General features: G+C 41.1%; 1 protein-coding gene across 4 annotated transcripts in view; it reads left to right on the plus strand.

Moving 5' to 3' along the window:
* The window catches only part of EVA1C (eva-1 homolog C), a 46,357-nt gene that overhangs the window by 15,027 nt on the left and 18,376 nt on the right, over positions 1 to 12,954 (plus strand). For all 4 annotated transcript variants that reach the window (XM_081003546.1, XM_081003544.1, XM_081003547.1 and 1 more), the window contains exons 2-3: positions 4,656 to 4,852; positions 8,907 to 9,030. In XM_081003546.1, the coding sequence (XP_080859672.1) occupies positions 4,811 to 4,852; positions 8,907 to 9,030 (166 nt within the window). In that variant the 5' untranslated portion in view covers positions 4,656 to 4,810. The remainder of the gene's footprint in view (positions 1 to 4,655; positions 4,853 to 8,906; positions 9,031 to 12,954) is intronic.

Here is a 12,954-nt window from a genome sequence, read left to right on the forward strand (position 1 = left end):
TCTGTTGAACTCTTGTTATTTGCAAATAAACAAGACTTTCACTGATCCTAGCATGGCCCCTCAAGAGATATTTTGAATGAGCTGCCTGTACATCTGTTTTGATCTGGCCAATAGGGAAAGGGGAGAACAACCATTCAAGTTCCCACTTGTCCCTTGACAAGTGAGAGGCAATGGAGCCTGAGCCTGCCAAAGAGCAGTTTAAAAGAGCTGCAGTGGCATAATGGGTGATGCAAGACAGCTTGAAAAGGACCAAAGGGCCGAACCAATTGGAAGTGTCCTTTTTTGATACTCTCCTTTGTCAAATGATGGAGCATGTGAAGGGTGTGTATGTGGCTAATAAATAACTCTTTGGCAATATTCTCAGAAAGCTTTTCAACAGCCCCTGCAGATACAGATCTACAAGACAGAACCTGAGTGGTCTATCCAGAAACTGAAGTAGAACTGCCATCCCTGAGGTCAATGCAAATCTGATGTTTCACCCTAAATGAGCTCCTGTTGAGGCTTGCTGATCTTGTGCACTTCTCCTGAAGCACTGTTGCTAGAGACTCCTGCATAGAATCCTCTGCTTTGCCATTCACCGAAGTTAGCAGCAATAGCTTCTGACAACTTTAGTTTAGGAATTTAACTTAAGGATATGGGAGCAGTTTTGCCTATGTATGTGAACCAGGTCTCTGATGTATTCAGTATGGTCTACCTTGCACACTAAATGTCATGCGACATTGACTTCATGACAATGCCAGTGTGCCCTTTTTAAACAAATTTCAAAGCCTCATGATTGTTATGGAGAACAAATATTGCAGGACTGGAGACCAAAGAGGCATTTGTTGTGTGTCTCAGGAGACGGGACTTCAGCATCCTGCACATCTGACCCTCCATAGAACACCAGATTCCCAATCTAGTGTTTCCACAAGCACATTCCTGTCATCCTTTCTCCAGCCCCTTCTTTGCCAAAATGTTTAATATTCCACAAAAACAAAATGCAGATATTGTAATCAGAACAAACAGTTTGAGTTCCTCCGTAAATGACTATGAGATTTTAGCTCTGCCTGTTGTGCATGATATGTAGAGGCAAGACTTAGCTGTGTGAAATCTGAAAAGCAGAACTCCGTGAGCTATTAATGTCTCCACAGAGTACAGTGCCTTAGTGAAGCAATCCACATACCAATACATTGCCAGTTTTTCTTATCAAAATCTCACGACTATTTTTATTCCCTTCGTTGTGTAAAAGTGTGGACTTACTGTAATAACATTACGGATGTTTTAAATGCCACCTGGAGGGATAAAATTTCTTTCCTAACAAGTCTAGGTGACTTATTAAACAAATAAAATGTACCTGCACACATGAAGCAATGGGAGACGGTTGTTTTTAAGCCATTTTTAGAACTGAATAGTGTAATTGTTGGTGAAACTTGCTTAGATACTGGAATAGGAATTTGCAGGATCAAAGTAGCAGTTAAGATGCTCGGGAACTCATTCAAAAGTTTGCATAGCTGATATTCTCTAGGGAATACTGGGCTTCTTTGTACATGGGAACTTCTGGTTCCAAGCAATTTGAAACCTAAACTGTCACAGATTTAGGACCAAATTCTTCAAAGTCCTGAGGGGATGCTGCTGAGAAGAGTATCTCTAACTATGCTGCCTTTAAACCATGTTGCCAGCACACAGGTGTCAGAGCGCGCTTTACATGCAGATTGTACACACAGTGAATGCTTAATAGATTCTGGTCCTAATTCCAATTGGAGGGAGGTGGATGGGAAAGAAAGGCAAATAGTCAGAGGAACTAGTTCTCTACATTTTGACATCTGGCTCTAAATTTCTGAAGCGGGCTCCTCCAATAGAAGAAGCTGTACCTGCCAACCTTTTCCTGTCAATATTATATTAACAGTAACGGCACAGAAGCTCCCTTCTTCTGGAATAAGTTGGCAACTCATTTGTGCACATTTTTTTACGGAGTAAATTACTTTGTCTATGTCAGGGGTGGGGGAGCAGGGCCAAAGGCGAAAGTGGGCAGAGCAATGGATGTGAATTTTACCTTTTGTACAGTAAGCTGGTTTCTATACACACTCGCACGTCCCTCTTTAATCTTCCATTCAGACAAGTCAGAAGCATTTTCAGTGTTTGAGGGGACATTCTAGGCAAGCAAAAGTACTCAAGGAAGGTGCAGAGCAAGGCTTCTGAGTTGTGGCCCTGTGGAGAGTCCTGAGAGTCAGATAATGAGCCTTGAAGGGCTGCTTTTGGCTCCTTGGACCTGAGGTTCCCCATCCTTCATCCACATAAACAGCCACATTTCTTCAGGGTTAGCTCTCTCACCCTGGGGAGATTAGTCATCAGTTTATCGTGAATGGAAGAGGCTACAGCTGTGTGGTGCTGGTTAAGTGCTAATTTGTAACTAACCTAAGTCTTGCTCTCCATGAAAATATAATAACAACAATAATGTATTTCTTACATACCCCCCTCATGTGAGTGGGTTGCCCCAGCCACGCTGGCTGGCTTCCAAGAAAAGTAATATGATTGCTTATCTCTTTGACATCCAGCAGAAGGGTGTTTCACAGGGCAGGCACAACTACTGAGAAGGTCCTCTGCCTGGTTCCCTGTGGCTTCACTTCTCTAAATGAGGGAACTGCCAGAAGGCCCACAGAGCTGGGCCTCAGTGTCTAGGCTGAGCAATGCGGGTGGAAACGCAATGCATCTTGTTGGGACGACAAGAACAAATTTTAATGTTGCGCACCAAGGAATAGTAGACTAGAATGTGTTGTCCTTCTGTTTTGTACTCCATGCCAATTTAAAAGTAATGGAAAAATATGGATTTGGTGAGTCACATCTGGAATAAGGAACAACAGTAAAAAAAAAATTGATGTTTTCCCGACACACCATAAACTAAAAGGCTTTAAAGTTTTATAATGCATTGTGTGTAGAAATTAATGGGAAATATATATCTGTTTTTATAAGAATTACTATGAAATTGCCAATGTTGACTTGGTTTGTGCCTTTTCATGGGGGAGTTTGGCTCTAAATAAAATACAAGTAATTTTATAGACTTAACACTGACAATTTGCCATGTTAGTCTAAGTGTGTTTTAAAATTTTACTGATACGTTCAAAGGAACATCGGAGCGGGTGAAAAGTGCATGCATATTGAAAAGGAACATTCCTAGGGCTGATATTTAGCAAACTCAGGCTTTAATTATACATCTATTTTTCAAAATATCAAAATGTAGAGGTATTTTAATTTTATGTGTGATAATGGCCAGGGGTGGTGCTATTCAATGGCAGTCCTACTCAGAGTAAGCCCATTGAAGTTAATGGATAAACCTATCATTTCTTAATGAATTTTTGGAATTCACTACCACAAGATGAGATTACCACTGGTTTAGATGGCTATAAAACTGGATTAGGAAAATTCACAGAGGATATGACTCTGAGTGGATATTTTCCATGATAGATAAAAGGAAATGTCATGTTCAGAGACACTTTGTCTCTAAATACAAGCTGCTGGTCCAACACAGAGTAGCGGAGGGCTATTGCCTTTGTGTTTTTCTTGTGAACTTCCTGGAAGTTCCTGGAAGACAAACCCATGTGTCTGTGTGCATCTAGTGTAGGTATGGGAACCGCAGGCCCAGGGCTGAATGTGGCCCTCCAGGCCTCTCTATCTGGCCCTCAGAGCTCTCCCTAGCCACACCCCTCTTTGCCCTCTCTTGGAGTGTGTTTGCCTGAATTGAATATGTCCCTAAACTCTGATAATGCTTCTCTGGATGGAGATCTAAGAGGGGTGTGTGAATGAATAAAAACTAGCCTAATGTACAAAGACAAAACCTACTTTTGTTAGGGAATGCAGTTCCCAGGCTGAAAAAGGTTCCCCTGTCCCGTTCTAGTGGGTGCAGTTCTATGAATCGGGCACACAGTGCAGAAGCAAAACCCTTTCATTTTAGTGGGCACAATTCCACAATATGTTTTTGGTTAAGCCTGAATACATGAAATACTAGATGAGTAGAAATGAGTGAATCTTTTTTTTTTTTTTTTTTTTTTACATCCTACTTGGCTCTCACGCAGCTGGAAAATTACTGAGGGAGGGATATGGTTGATTAACTGATATGAAGTTTAAAGATTCAAATAAGCATTGCCACATTTAGCATTCTCTTTCCACGGGCCAGAAAACCATCTAATCCTCTACATTAAACGAGAAAGAAACACTCAGTAGACTACTGCAGATCACATAATGCAAGCCAGTGCTTTGCCCTCTGTCTCGCCAGTTTACAAGAGAGAAACAAAAAAATAAAACGCTTATAGCAACTTTGACATAAAGCTGCCTTTTTTGTAACTTTCTCAGGAAATCTGTAGCAGAGCAGAGAACTTAAAACAGGCTGTGGCAACAGGTTTATTTATTTATTTTACTTTGGCAAATTTTCTGTCGTAAGGATAAAACTAGATTAAATGGGAGGAAACTACGGGCTGGCATTTTGATGCAAACAATGACAAAAATATCCATGCAGGAACAGCACCAATCCCACAATAAACAAGAGTTTGGAAGTGCTCAAGAGTCTTGAGGCATGGGTTAAACCTTTTGTAACCAAGCCAAGCGATGACTGCAGCTTTCATTTTAACATTTGGGGGAAAGCTATTTCCTCATTAAATGTAACACAGGTAAATGTTTTCTAGGTTATCTAACCAAACTTCTGCAAAACCACACTGCATATGCCTGTGATGGTGATCGCTTGAGTCTGCAGTGTCCTCGACATTCAACAATAAGTGTCCAATCTGCATATTACGGGCAAGCTTACCAGTTGTGTAGTGAACAACATCCAGAAGCCACGATGAAAGAGCCCATAAACTGTGTGGCATCTACTACTTTGCAGGTATTACATATTGTAGTATTTTTATTCTTGTTTTTTTTAATAAAAAAACAGCCTTTCAGAATGATTCAGTGATATAAATTGTATTTATTAAAATGCAAGGTAAAGGCAACATTAATTGACTGATGTTCAGAGTGTAACTTTTATAATAGAATAGTTGTTATTGTGGGAGGAAGGATGGTTCAGTTGTGCATATGACTAAGTTTTAGTGTTTCTGGAGGTCTAATGAATATGCAGACCATTATCAGGACCCCTCCTCAAAGAAAATCTATCCACCCCTTTGCTCCTGAAAAATATGCAATGCTAATTAATCCTGACACTTAAAAATGTGTTTGGCTACTTTTGAAATTCATATTTTATTGTCACTTCTTAATTTTTGAATAGCAACAATTTAAAGTAAATTTTAAAATCAATATCTGACTACATACCGTATTGGCTTGAATATAAGCTGCACTTCTTTCCCAGATTCTGATCGTGAAAAGTGCGGCTTATATTCACGACCTTATGCCGCCAAAACAGCGCAGCTCCCTCCCCCCAGGAAGCAGCCCGGGAGCGCAGGGCCACAGCGCCTGTCCCGTCCGCGGCTCCCAAGCCGATTTTTAAAGGTGTGCCTTATTTCCGGGTGGGGGCCAATACAGTAAATGAAACTGGTTGCAATTTGTTTGCAACTCGATACAATGGCACAAATCTTCCCAAACAGTTCTGAGTGGTGACTTAGCCAGCCATGCATGATCTATAGATCTGTGATGCAAGCCTCACAGGACCTGTTCATCACAAGCAAACTGAAATCCAGTTTGGGGGATTGGGTGGCTGGCCACACACTCAGTAGTTGTATGGGCTGTCTGACGTCTCTTGCCAAGCAGACTGGGACAAAAGAGCCCTGAACAATGAGAATGCCCATTAAGATTAACACCCAATGGTCCAACTTAATTTGTCTGTTCCAGATTGATGGAGTTGTTTTGGCACTGAGCTTATGTCAATGGATTTTCCTGGGAGAAATCTAGATTGCCAATTAGTTCTGGCTCCAATTTCTGGTAGACAGCTGTAGAATCTACAGCCTAATTTTGATTAGGATTATTGAAGATTACCTCTGAATCACTGGCTTGCCATTGTATCAAATGCCCCAATGATTAATAATATATTTGAGACCTGTGCTTCATCTCTGTTCCCTTGCCACATACACTGTTCTGATAGTCTTACTGTAGACACATAAGAACAGTTATATAGACATAGAGGCAAGTGTTTAGTCCGGAATCATGGTTATTCCCTGCCTCAGAAGTCAAGGCAATCATGTTCCTCATGTTAGACAAACCAGTAATATTTAAATTTCCCTCACATGGGAAAAATGCTAACACAGTCATGTCCTGTTGTGACAAATTGGTCATTATTTTGTAGGTTTAGAGGAATTTTAAAAAACTGATATACAAAATATGCAAAGATCATTTCCTAAACATAATTAAGATCTGATGATGCAGTCGGGTTCCTGACCTCATGGGAATCCTAAACTGTAGCATCCTTAATCCTGTTATTTGACACCATGTACAGAGCAATGCTGTGCAATTTCTACTTAGAAGTAAGAGCTGCTGTGTTCAGAGTGGCTTATTCCCATGCACGTGTGTTTAGGATTGTAGCCTGAGGCAGGAATCCTATACAGACTTACCTTGGATGTCTACTTTTGAGAGCACATCCATAGGATTACTCTGTACATTTAAAGCTAATGAGCCTGAACTGGCAAGCAAAGGTTATTTCCTGAGGAGCTACTAAGGATGATTCTTGTATTTTGTTATTTTACATGGCATCATTATTTTTCTTTTTCATGAGAGCGGGTATTCACTTTTCACTATCTTTGATAGAAAGATGGTATGTTTGTATGGTTTAGGATCCACTGGTGGCCTAATTCACAACCACAGTTTTCTCCTTAAGAAGATATATAGGCAGACATACAGTAGACATTAACAGTGCAATCCTATGTGTGCTTACTTGGAGGTAAGATTCATTATGTTATGTTAAATGGACTTGCATTATACACTAAAGATAATTTCCAGACATTTCTATAAAGTGGTGATTTTCCAAGCAGTTGGCTAATACTGTCAGGTATATTTCTATGCCTTTAGCAGGTACATAACCACAGTGCAAGTTTTACTACTTATTCAGGGACCTAGTGTTTGTAGAAACATTTTAAAAATCAGTGTCATTAAAGAAGGGATAGGCAAATTGTTGCCATTCAGATGTTGTAGGATTTACACAGGTCCCTGCTCTGTCCCTCTATAAAGAAGTTAAATGTTATTGTTTAGTGTAATGCCCTGTTTTTTTAAATGAATATTGCTTGGAATAGTGGTTTTATAAGCATGGCTTGTATGTGCTTTAATGGCTGAAAAATGATCTTTGGTTCAAGCTGTCCTCATGAAAATGGGAGTGTCACCCCTTCTCCTTTGTGTCATTAACTAGCATGGCACCAAGACTATTTTGAGTCCTTTGAATCTTTGGGGATTTAAGCTAGTCTTGCACAGAAAGATTATTTGAAGCCATCACACATCCCAGCTGCACATAGATAGATAGAATGATAGAATGTTTTACAGATAGGTTCACATAGCACTCAAATGCAAGATACATGTCTGGCTTTGTCTTCTCTCAAATCTCAGACACCTACAGTAAACCAAATTGTTGGAAGCAAATCTGCATGATCTCATCCTACCTATTCTCTCTGGAATGGAGAGATAATCTAAGCATAGTATTATTTTACTGAAAGAACAAAGAATGCTATACAGGAATCTTTCACTGAAGGGCTGAAAGAAAAATTAAATCCCTCCTAATCTGTGACTGTTCTGACCATATATTAGTTTTGAACATATTAGTGGCCAGATCTTGTTGCACAGCAAATTCAACACCGGCAATGTTATCCTATACATGTCTGCTCAGAAGTAAGTTCCATTGAATTCAATAGGGTAAGTGATTAGGATTGCAGTTTTAAGCTTACATCTCTTATAAAACACAGGGTAAAACATGAAGAGATTTTTTTTTATAGACAGTGATTCTGGCTAGCATAACTAGAAGTAAAGATCACTAGAATGTAGTAGCAATGCTTTATTGGCTGCTTTTGAGCATTGGAGATCAGATTTTTTTCTCCTCTTGGATGCTAGTTAAAAGGCTTTTTATTGTTTACTTGTGTTCTAAAAATAGTCTATGAGTTTTTTTGTGTGTTTTTTTAAAGGATATTGGCACTTTTCTCAATCTATTTTGAACTACTCTTTCTCTATTAAACTTTTACTGCTTTGTGGGCAAATTGTAATAGCCTGCCAACTTTTCTAATCTGGAACTGCTGCTTCCAGGAATTTGAGGACAATTGCTAAAAACAAGATGTTTCTTAGTGCTAATAGTAGCAGCAGGCCCATGATGAATCCAATAAACCTCTCATATTGGTTGATTCATTTATGACAGTTAACAATGCAGCAATGTAGCATTTTGCTCTGTGTAAACAAAAATTTTGTTCTGTGTAAACTTCAGTGATTAACACCTTTCAAGGCATCAGTTATATGCAGTGTGATAAATTGGTTTTTCATTTACTGGTAGTTCATGTGGGGTGAAAATTTGTAACAAAGCAGCAGCCACTATCAAAAAATTTCAAGCGTGAAAATAAGTCCCTATCTCCTATTTTCAAAGGTTACATGAATTCTTTATATAAATATTGCTTCACAGATGACAAATTCTGGAATGCCAGCTTGTCATAACAAAATCTATAGTGTCCTATTTCCCCAACTTATCTGCCACCTTGCAATACATCAAACAGCTCTTAAGGGGGATTTCAAACTAGGTTCGTCGCATCCAAACTTGAATGGTAAAACAAAGGAATTTTGGGGAACTCAGATCATCCCATAATTTCACAACTCGGTTTGTCTTGGAAATCACTGTATTGGCATTGTATAGATTGTTATGCCTATTTTTCTGGTAACCAGTGGGCAACAGCTTATCACATATAGATTTTAAAATGTCAGGGTCTGAACTGTTATATAGTTTGAATCTGTTTTTCAAGACTATGCTTTTTTGCTCATTGTTTTAGAAAGTACTGGATGAATGCCAGGATCTGAGAGCCTGCCAACTCCTTGTCAATAGTCGGGTTTTTGGACCTGATCTATGTCCAGGAATCACTAAATACCTTCTAGTCTCCTTTAAATGCAAACCTAGTAAGTAATTTGTAGAACAGGCAAGTGTCATTTTTGTACTTGTTTTGCTTTTTGTTTTGACTGCAGTGCCGGCACAGACATCTTTGCATGAATCTATGCGAAGCTCTGAAGTGGATTCACCCAGTCCTTGTACCAAAGTTTGTGGGTTTTGATAAGCATGTTATTCACCACTTTTCATAAAAGTTTATGTCCATGTGCAAGTGAGTTATATCTGGCAATGTGCACAGAGGTCCGACAGAACCAAAACACTACCCTGCAGCTATTTTTCAGAAGTGACATAGTATCTCTATCAGCATTGTCAGAGAATGTATGGAAATGACCCTTCACACATGCACATCCATCATAAAAGAGCATAACCCATCTAGGGAATAAAATTTGCTGTACATATTAGTTTCTGCTGTAGATTGTTGGGGGTCTTTAAAAAAATTCATTACAAGATGGGACATAAATCATTAAGGTGAATGGGGATAAGTGCAGGTGCCTTTCTAGAAAGGTGGAAACTTCACAGTGCAATCTATGCATGTCTACAGAAGTAAGTCCCATTGATTATAGGATAGAGACTAGTGTGCCTATATATTTTATTTACTTCTCATTATTTCTATTTTGTTTTTTTACCAATGTAATCAAAATGGCTTATTAATATAAAAGAGCAATAAGATACTAACCGCTGCCCCCCTGCAGATCTCAAACTGTAGGTTGTCAGGTATGGGGAGTTGAGTTTTTTAGGGCTTTGTACAGGAGTACCAAATATTGGATTGGGCCCAGTAATACACAGGCAGCCGGGACTGATGATTTGTTTTCCCATCTTACTGTCACATTTAACAACCTGGAAGCAGCATTCTGCACCAGATATATGATCTAATCTTCAAAGTTAGCTCCATGTAGAGTGTATTGCAGTAGTCTAATCACTACTTGCAGTAGTCAAAGTCTTTGGTGCAGAAAATTCAAATAACAAACTTTGGGAGCCCAACATAGAAAAAAGTTCATTCCATTAAGGGCAATGTGACTTAATTTCTACTTCATGAAGATAGTAATGGCTGGCTTTCTTTCACTAGATTCTGTCACTGTTTTTTTAAAAACAGCAACACAGAAAACCTAAATGCCAGTGTATTTTATTTAGCAGACTTCTGTCTTTTGAATGACCTGAAGAAAGTGTTTTGGTGAGTGACTAATACGGTCAAGCTAATGCTATGAATTTAATCAGGTTGCACTGCATTTGATTTAGATACAGCTAGATTTGCAAGCCAACTGGCTGCACATTTCTCAGAAGTTAGTCCTACCGAGTTCAGTGGGATGTACTCACAACACAAATAAGTGTGCATAGGGTTTTAGACCTAACAACATTCATTTTGTTGGTCAAAGCCTTACATTTCAGAGTTGGCCTCATTGGAAACCTAGCTGGTAGTAGCCGGTACTTGTGAGTGGGATAGGGATACATATTGTGAAAGTAGGAAGTCACATCCTCATGCATACCCTGCAGTACAAATGGTGATTGCATTGGATGCTTTGCATCCAGAGATACATCACAGAATATGCAGATGCATATTCTCCATATTCAATCTCTGTGTGGTTCCCAGTTCAGGAAGGGATTCTGTGTATAGATATACGTTTCTCCTTGGAGATTTCTCTTGCTGGATCAGTGTGTAGATATCAGTCTTCACCTAATCAAAGCTGGTTGTCACAAAGCCCCAGTAAAACTAACAAAACAAATATGACTAATATGAGTCCCCTTGCTCTTGATGGAGCTTAGTTTTTCTGTGCTTATAAATAGACCGGGGGAGGGGGGACGCGCTTCTTCAATCATTTGCTTAATTTCACTTATTCACTTTAAATCCAAGTAGTTATTGTTATTTTTGAGAATAATCTCTTGTTATCTTATATTGCATTAGCCTCATTCTTTTATGTTACCCTTTAGGACCAGAAAACATGTGGATTCTTTGTCTGCTGGGCAGCATATGTAGGGTTCAGGCTGCACAAATAATAGGCAGTCATGAGGGAAATGCCAAGGACTTTTGAATGACGTTGTTTCCTGCTGTTGATAAAATGTACTTAAAGTTTTTCACAAATAAACAAAGCCCTTTAGACTGTTACATTTCACATTAAATAATAATAATAATAATAATAATAATAATAATAATAATAATTTATTATTTGTACCCCGCCCATCTGGCTGGGTTTCCCCAGCCACTATGGGTGGCTTCCATAGAAACAAAAAATACACTAAAATATCACAGATTAAAAAACTTCCCTGAACAGGGCTGCCTTAAGATGTCTTCTGAATGACAGGTAGTTATTTATCGCTTTGACATCTGATGGGAGGGCGTTCCACAGGGCGGGCGCCACTACTGAGAAGGCCCTCTGCCTGGTTCCCTGTAGCTTTGCTTCTCGCAGTGAGGGAACCGCCAGAAGGCCCTCGGCGCTGGACCTCAGCATCCGGGCAGGACGATGGGGGTGGAGACGCTCCTTCAGGTATACTGGGCCGAGGCCGTTTAGGGCTTTAAAGGTCAACACCAGCACTTTGAATTGTGCTCGGAAACGTACTGGGAGCCAATGTAGGTCTTTCAAGACCGGTGTTATGTGGTCTCGGCGGCCGCCCCCAGTCACCAGTCTAGCTGCCGCATTCTGGATTAGTTGTAGTTTCCAAGTCACCTTCAAAGGTAGCCCCACGTAGAGCGCATTGCAGTAGTCCAAGCGGGAGATAACTAGAGCATGCACCACTCTGGCAAGACAGTCCGCGGGCAGGTAGGGTCTCAGCCTGCATACCAGGTGGAGTTGGTAGACAGCTGCCCTGGATACAGAATTGACCTGCGCCTCCATGGACAGCTGTGAGTCCAAAATGACTCCCAGGCTGCGCACCTGGTCCTTCAGGGGCACAGTTACTCTATTCAGGACCAGGGAGCCCTCCACACCAGCCCGCCCCCTGTCCCCCAAAAACAGTACTTCTGTCTTGTCAGGATTCAACTTCAATCCATTAGCCGCCATCCATCCTCCAACCGCCTCCAGGCACTCACACAGGACCTTCACCGCCTTCACTGGTTCTGATTTGAAAGAGAGGTAGAGCTGGGTATCATCTGCATATTGATGGACACCCAGTCCAAACCCCCTGATGATCTCTCCCAGCGGCTTCATATAGATGTTAAAAAGCATGGGGGAGAGGATGGAACCCTGAGGCACCCCACAAGTGAGGGCCCAGGGGTCTGAACACTCATCCCCCACCACCACTTTCTGAACACGGCCCAGGAGGAAGGAGCGAAACCACTGTATAACAGTGCCCCCAGCTCCCAGCCCCTCTAGACGGTCCAGAAGGATGTTATGGTCGATTGTATCAAAGGCCGCTGAGAGATCCAGCAGAACTAGGAAACAACTCTCACCTTTGTCCATAGCTCGCCGGAGATCATCAACCAGCGCGACCAAGGCAGTTTCAGTCCCATGATGAGGCCTGAATCCCGATTGGAAGGGATCCAAATGGTCCGCATCCTCCAGGCGTGCCTGGAGTTGTTCAGCGCTCAATCATCTTGCCCAAGAATGGAAGATTTGAGATTGGGCGATAGTTGGCCGTACTGGCCGGGTCTAAAGATGGTTTTTTAAGAAGCGGTTTAATGACCGCCTCTTTCAGCGGATCTGGGAATGTTCCCTCACAGAGGGAAGCATTCACCACCCCACAGAGCCCATCGCCCAGCCCTTCCCGGCTTGCTTTTATTAGCCAGGATGGGCAAGGATCAAGGAGACAGGTGGTTGGTTTCACGCGTCCAAGCAGCCTGTCCACATCCTCGGGGGTAACAGATTGAAATTGATTCCATGCAACTTGACCAGACAGAGCTCTAGCACTCTCCCGCCCCAGCCCTGCTCCCACGGTGGAGTCTAGCTCCTTCCGAATATGAGTGATTTGATCTGCAAAAAACTTTGCAAAATCGTTGCAGGAGA

The sequence above is a fragment of the Podarcis pityusensis genome (genome assembly GCF_964106645.2).
Source record: "Podarcis pityusensis genome assembly, chromosome: 4".
In the NCBI taxonomy this organism is placed as follows: domain Eukaryota; kingdom Metazoa; phylum Chordata; class Lepidosauria; order Squamata; family Lacertidae; genus Podarcis; species Podarcis pityusensis.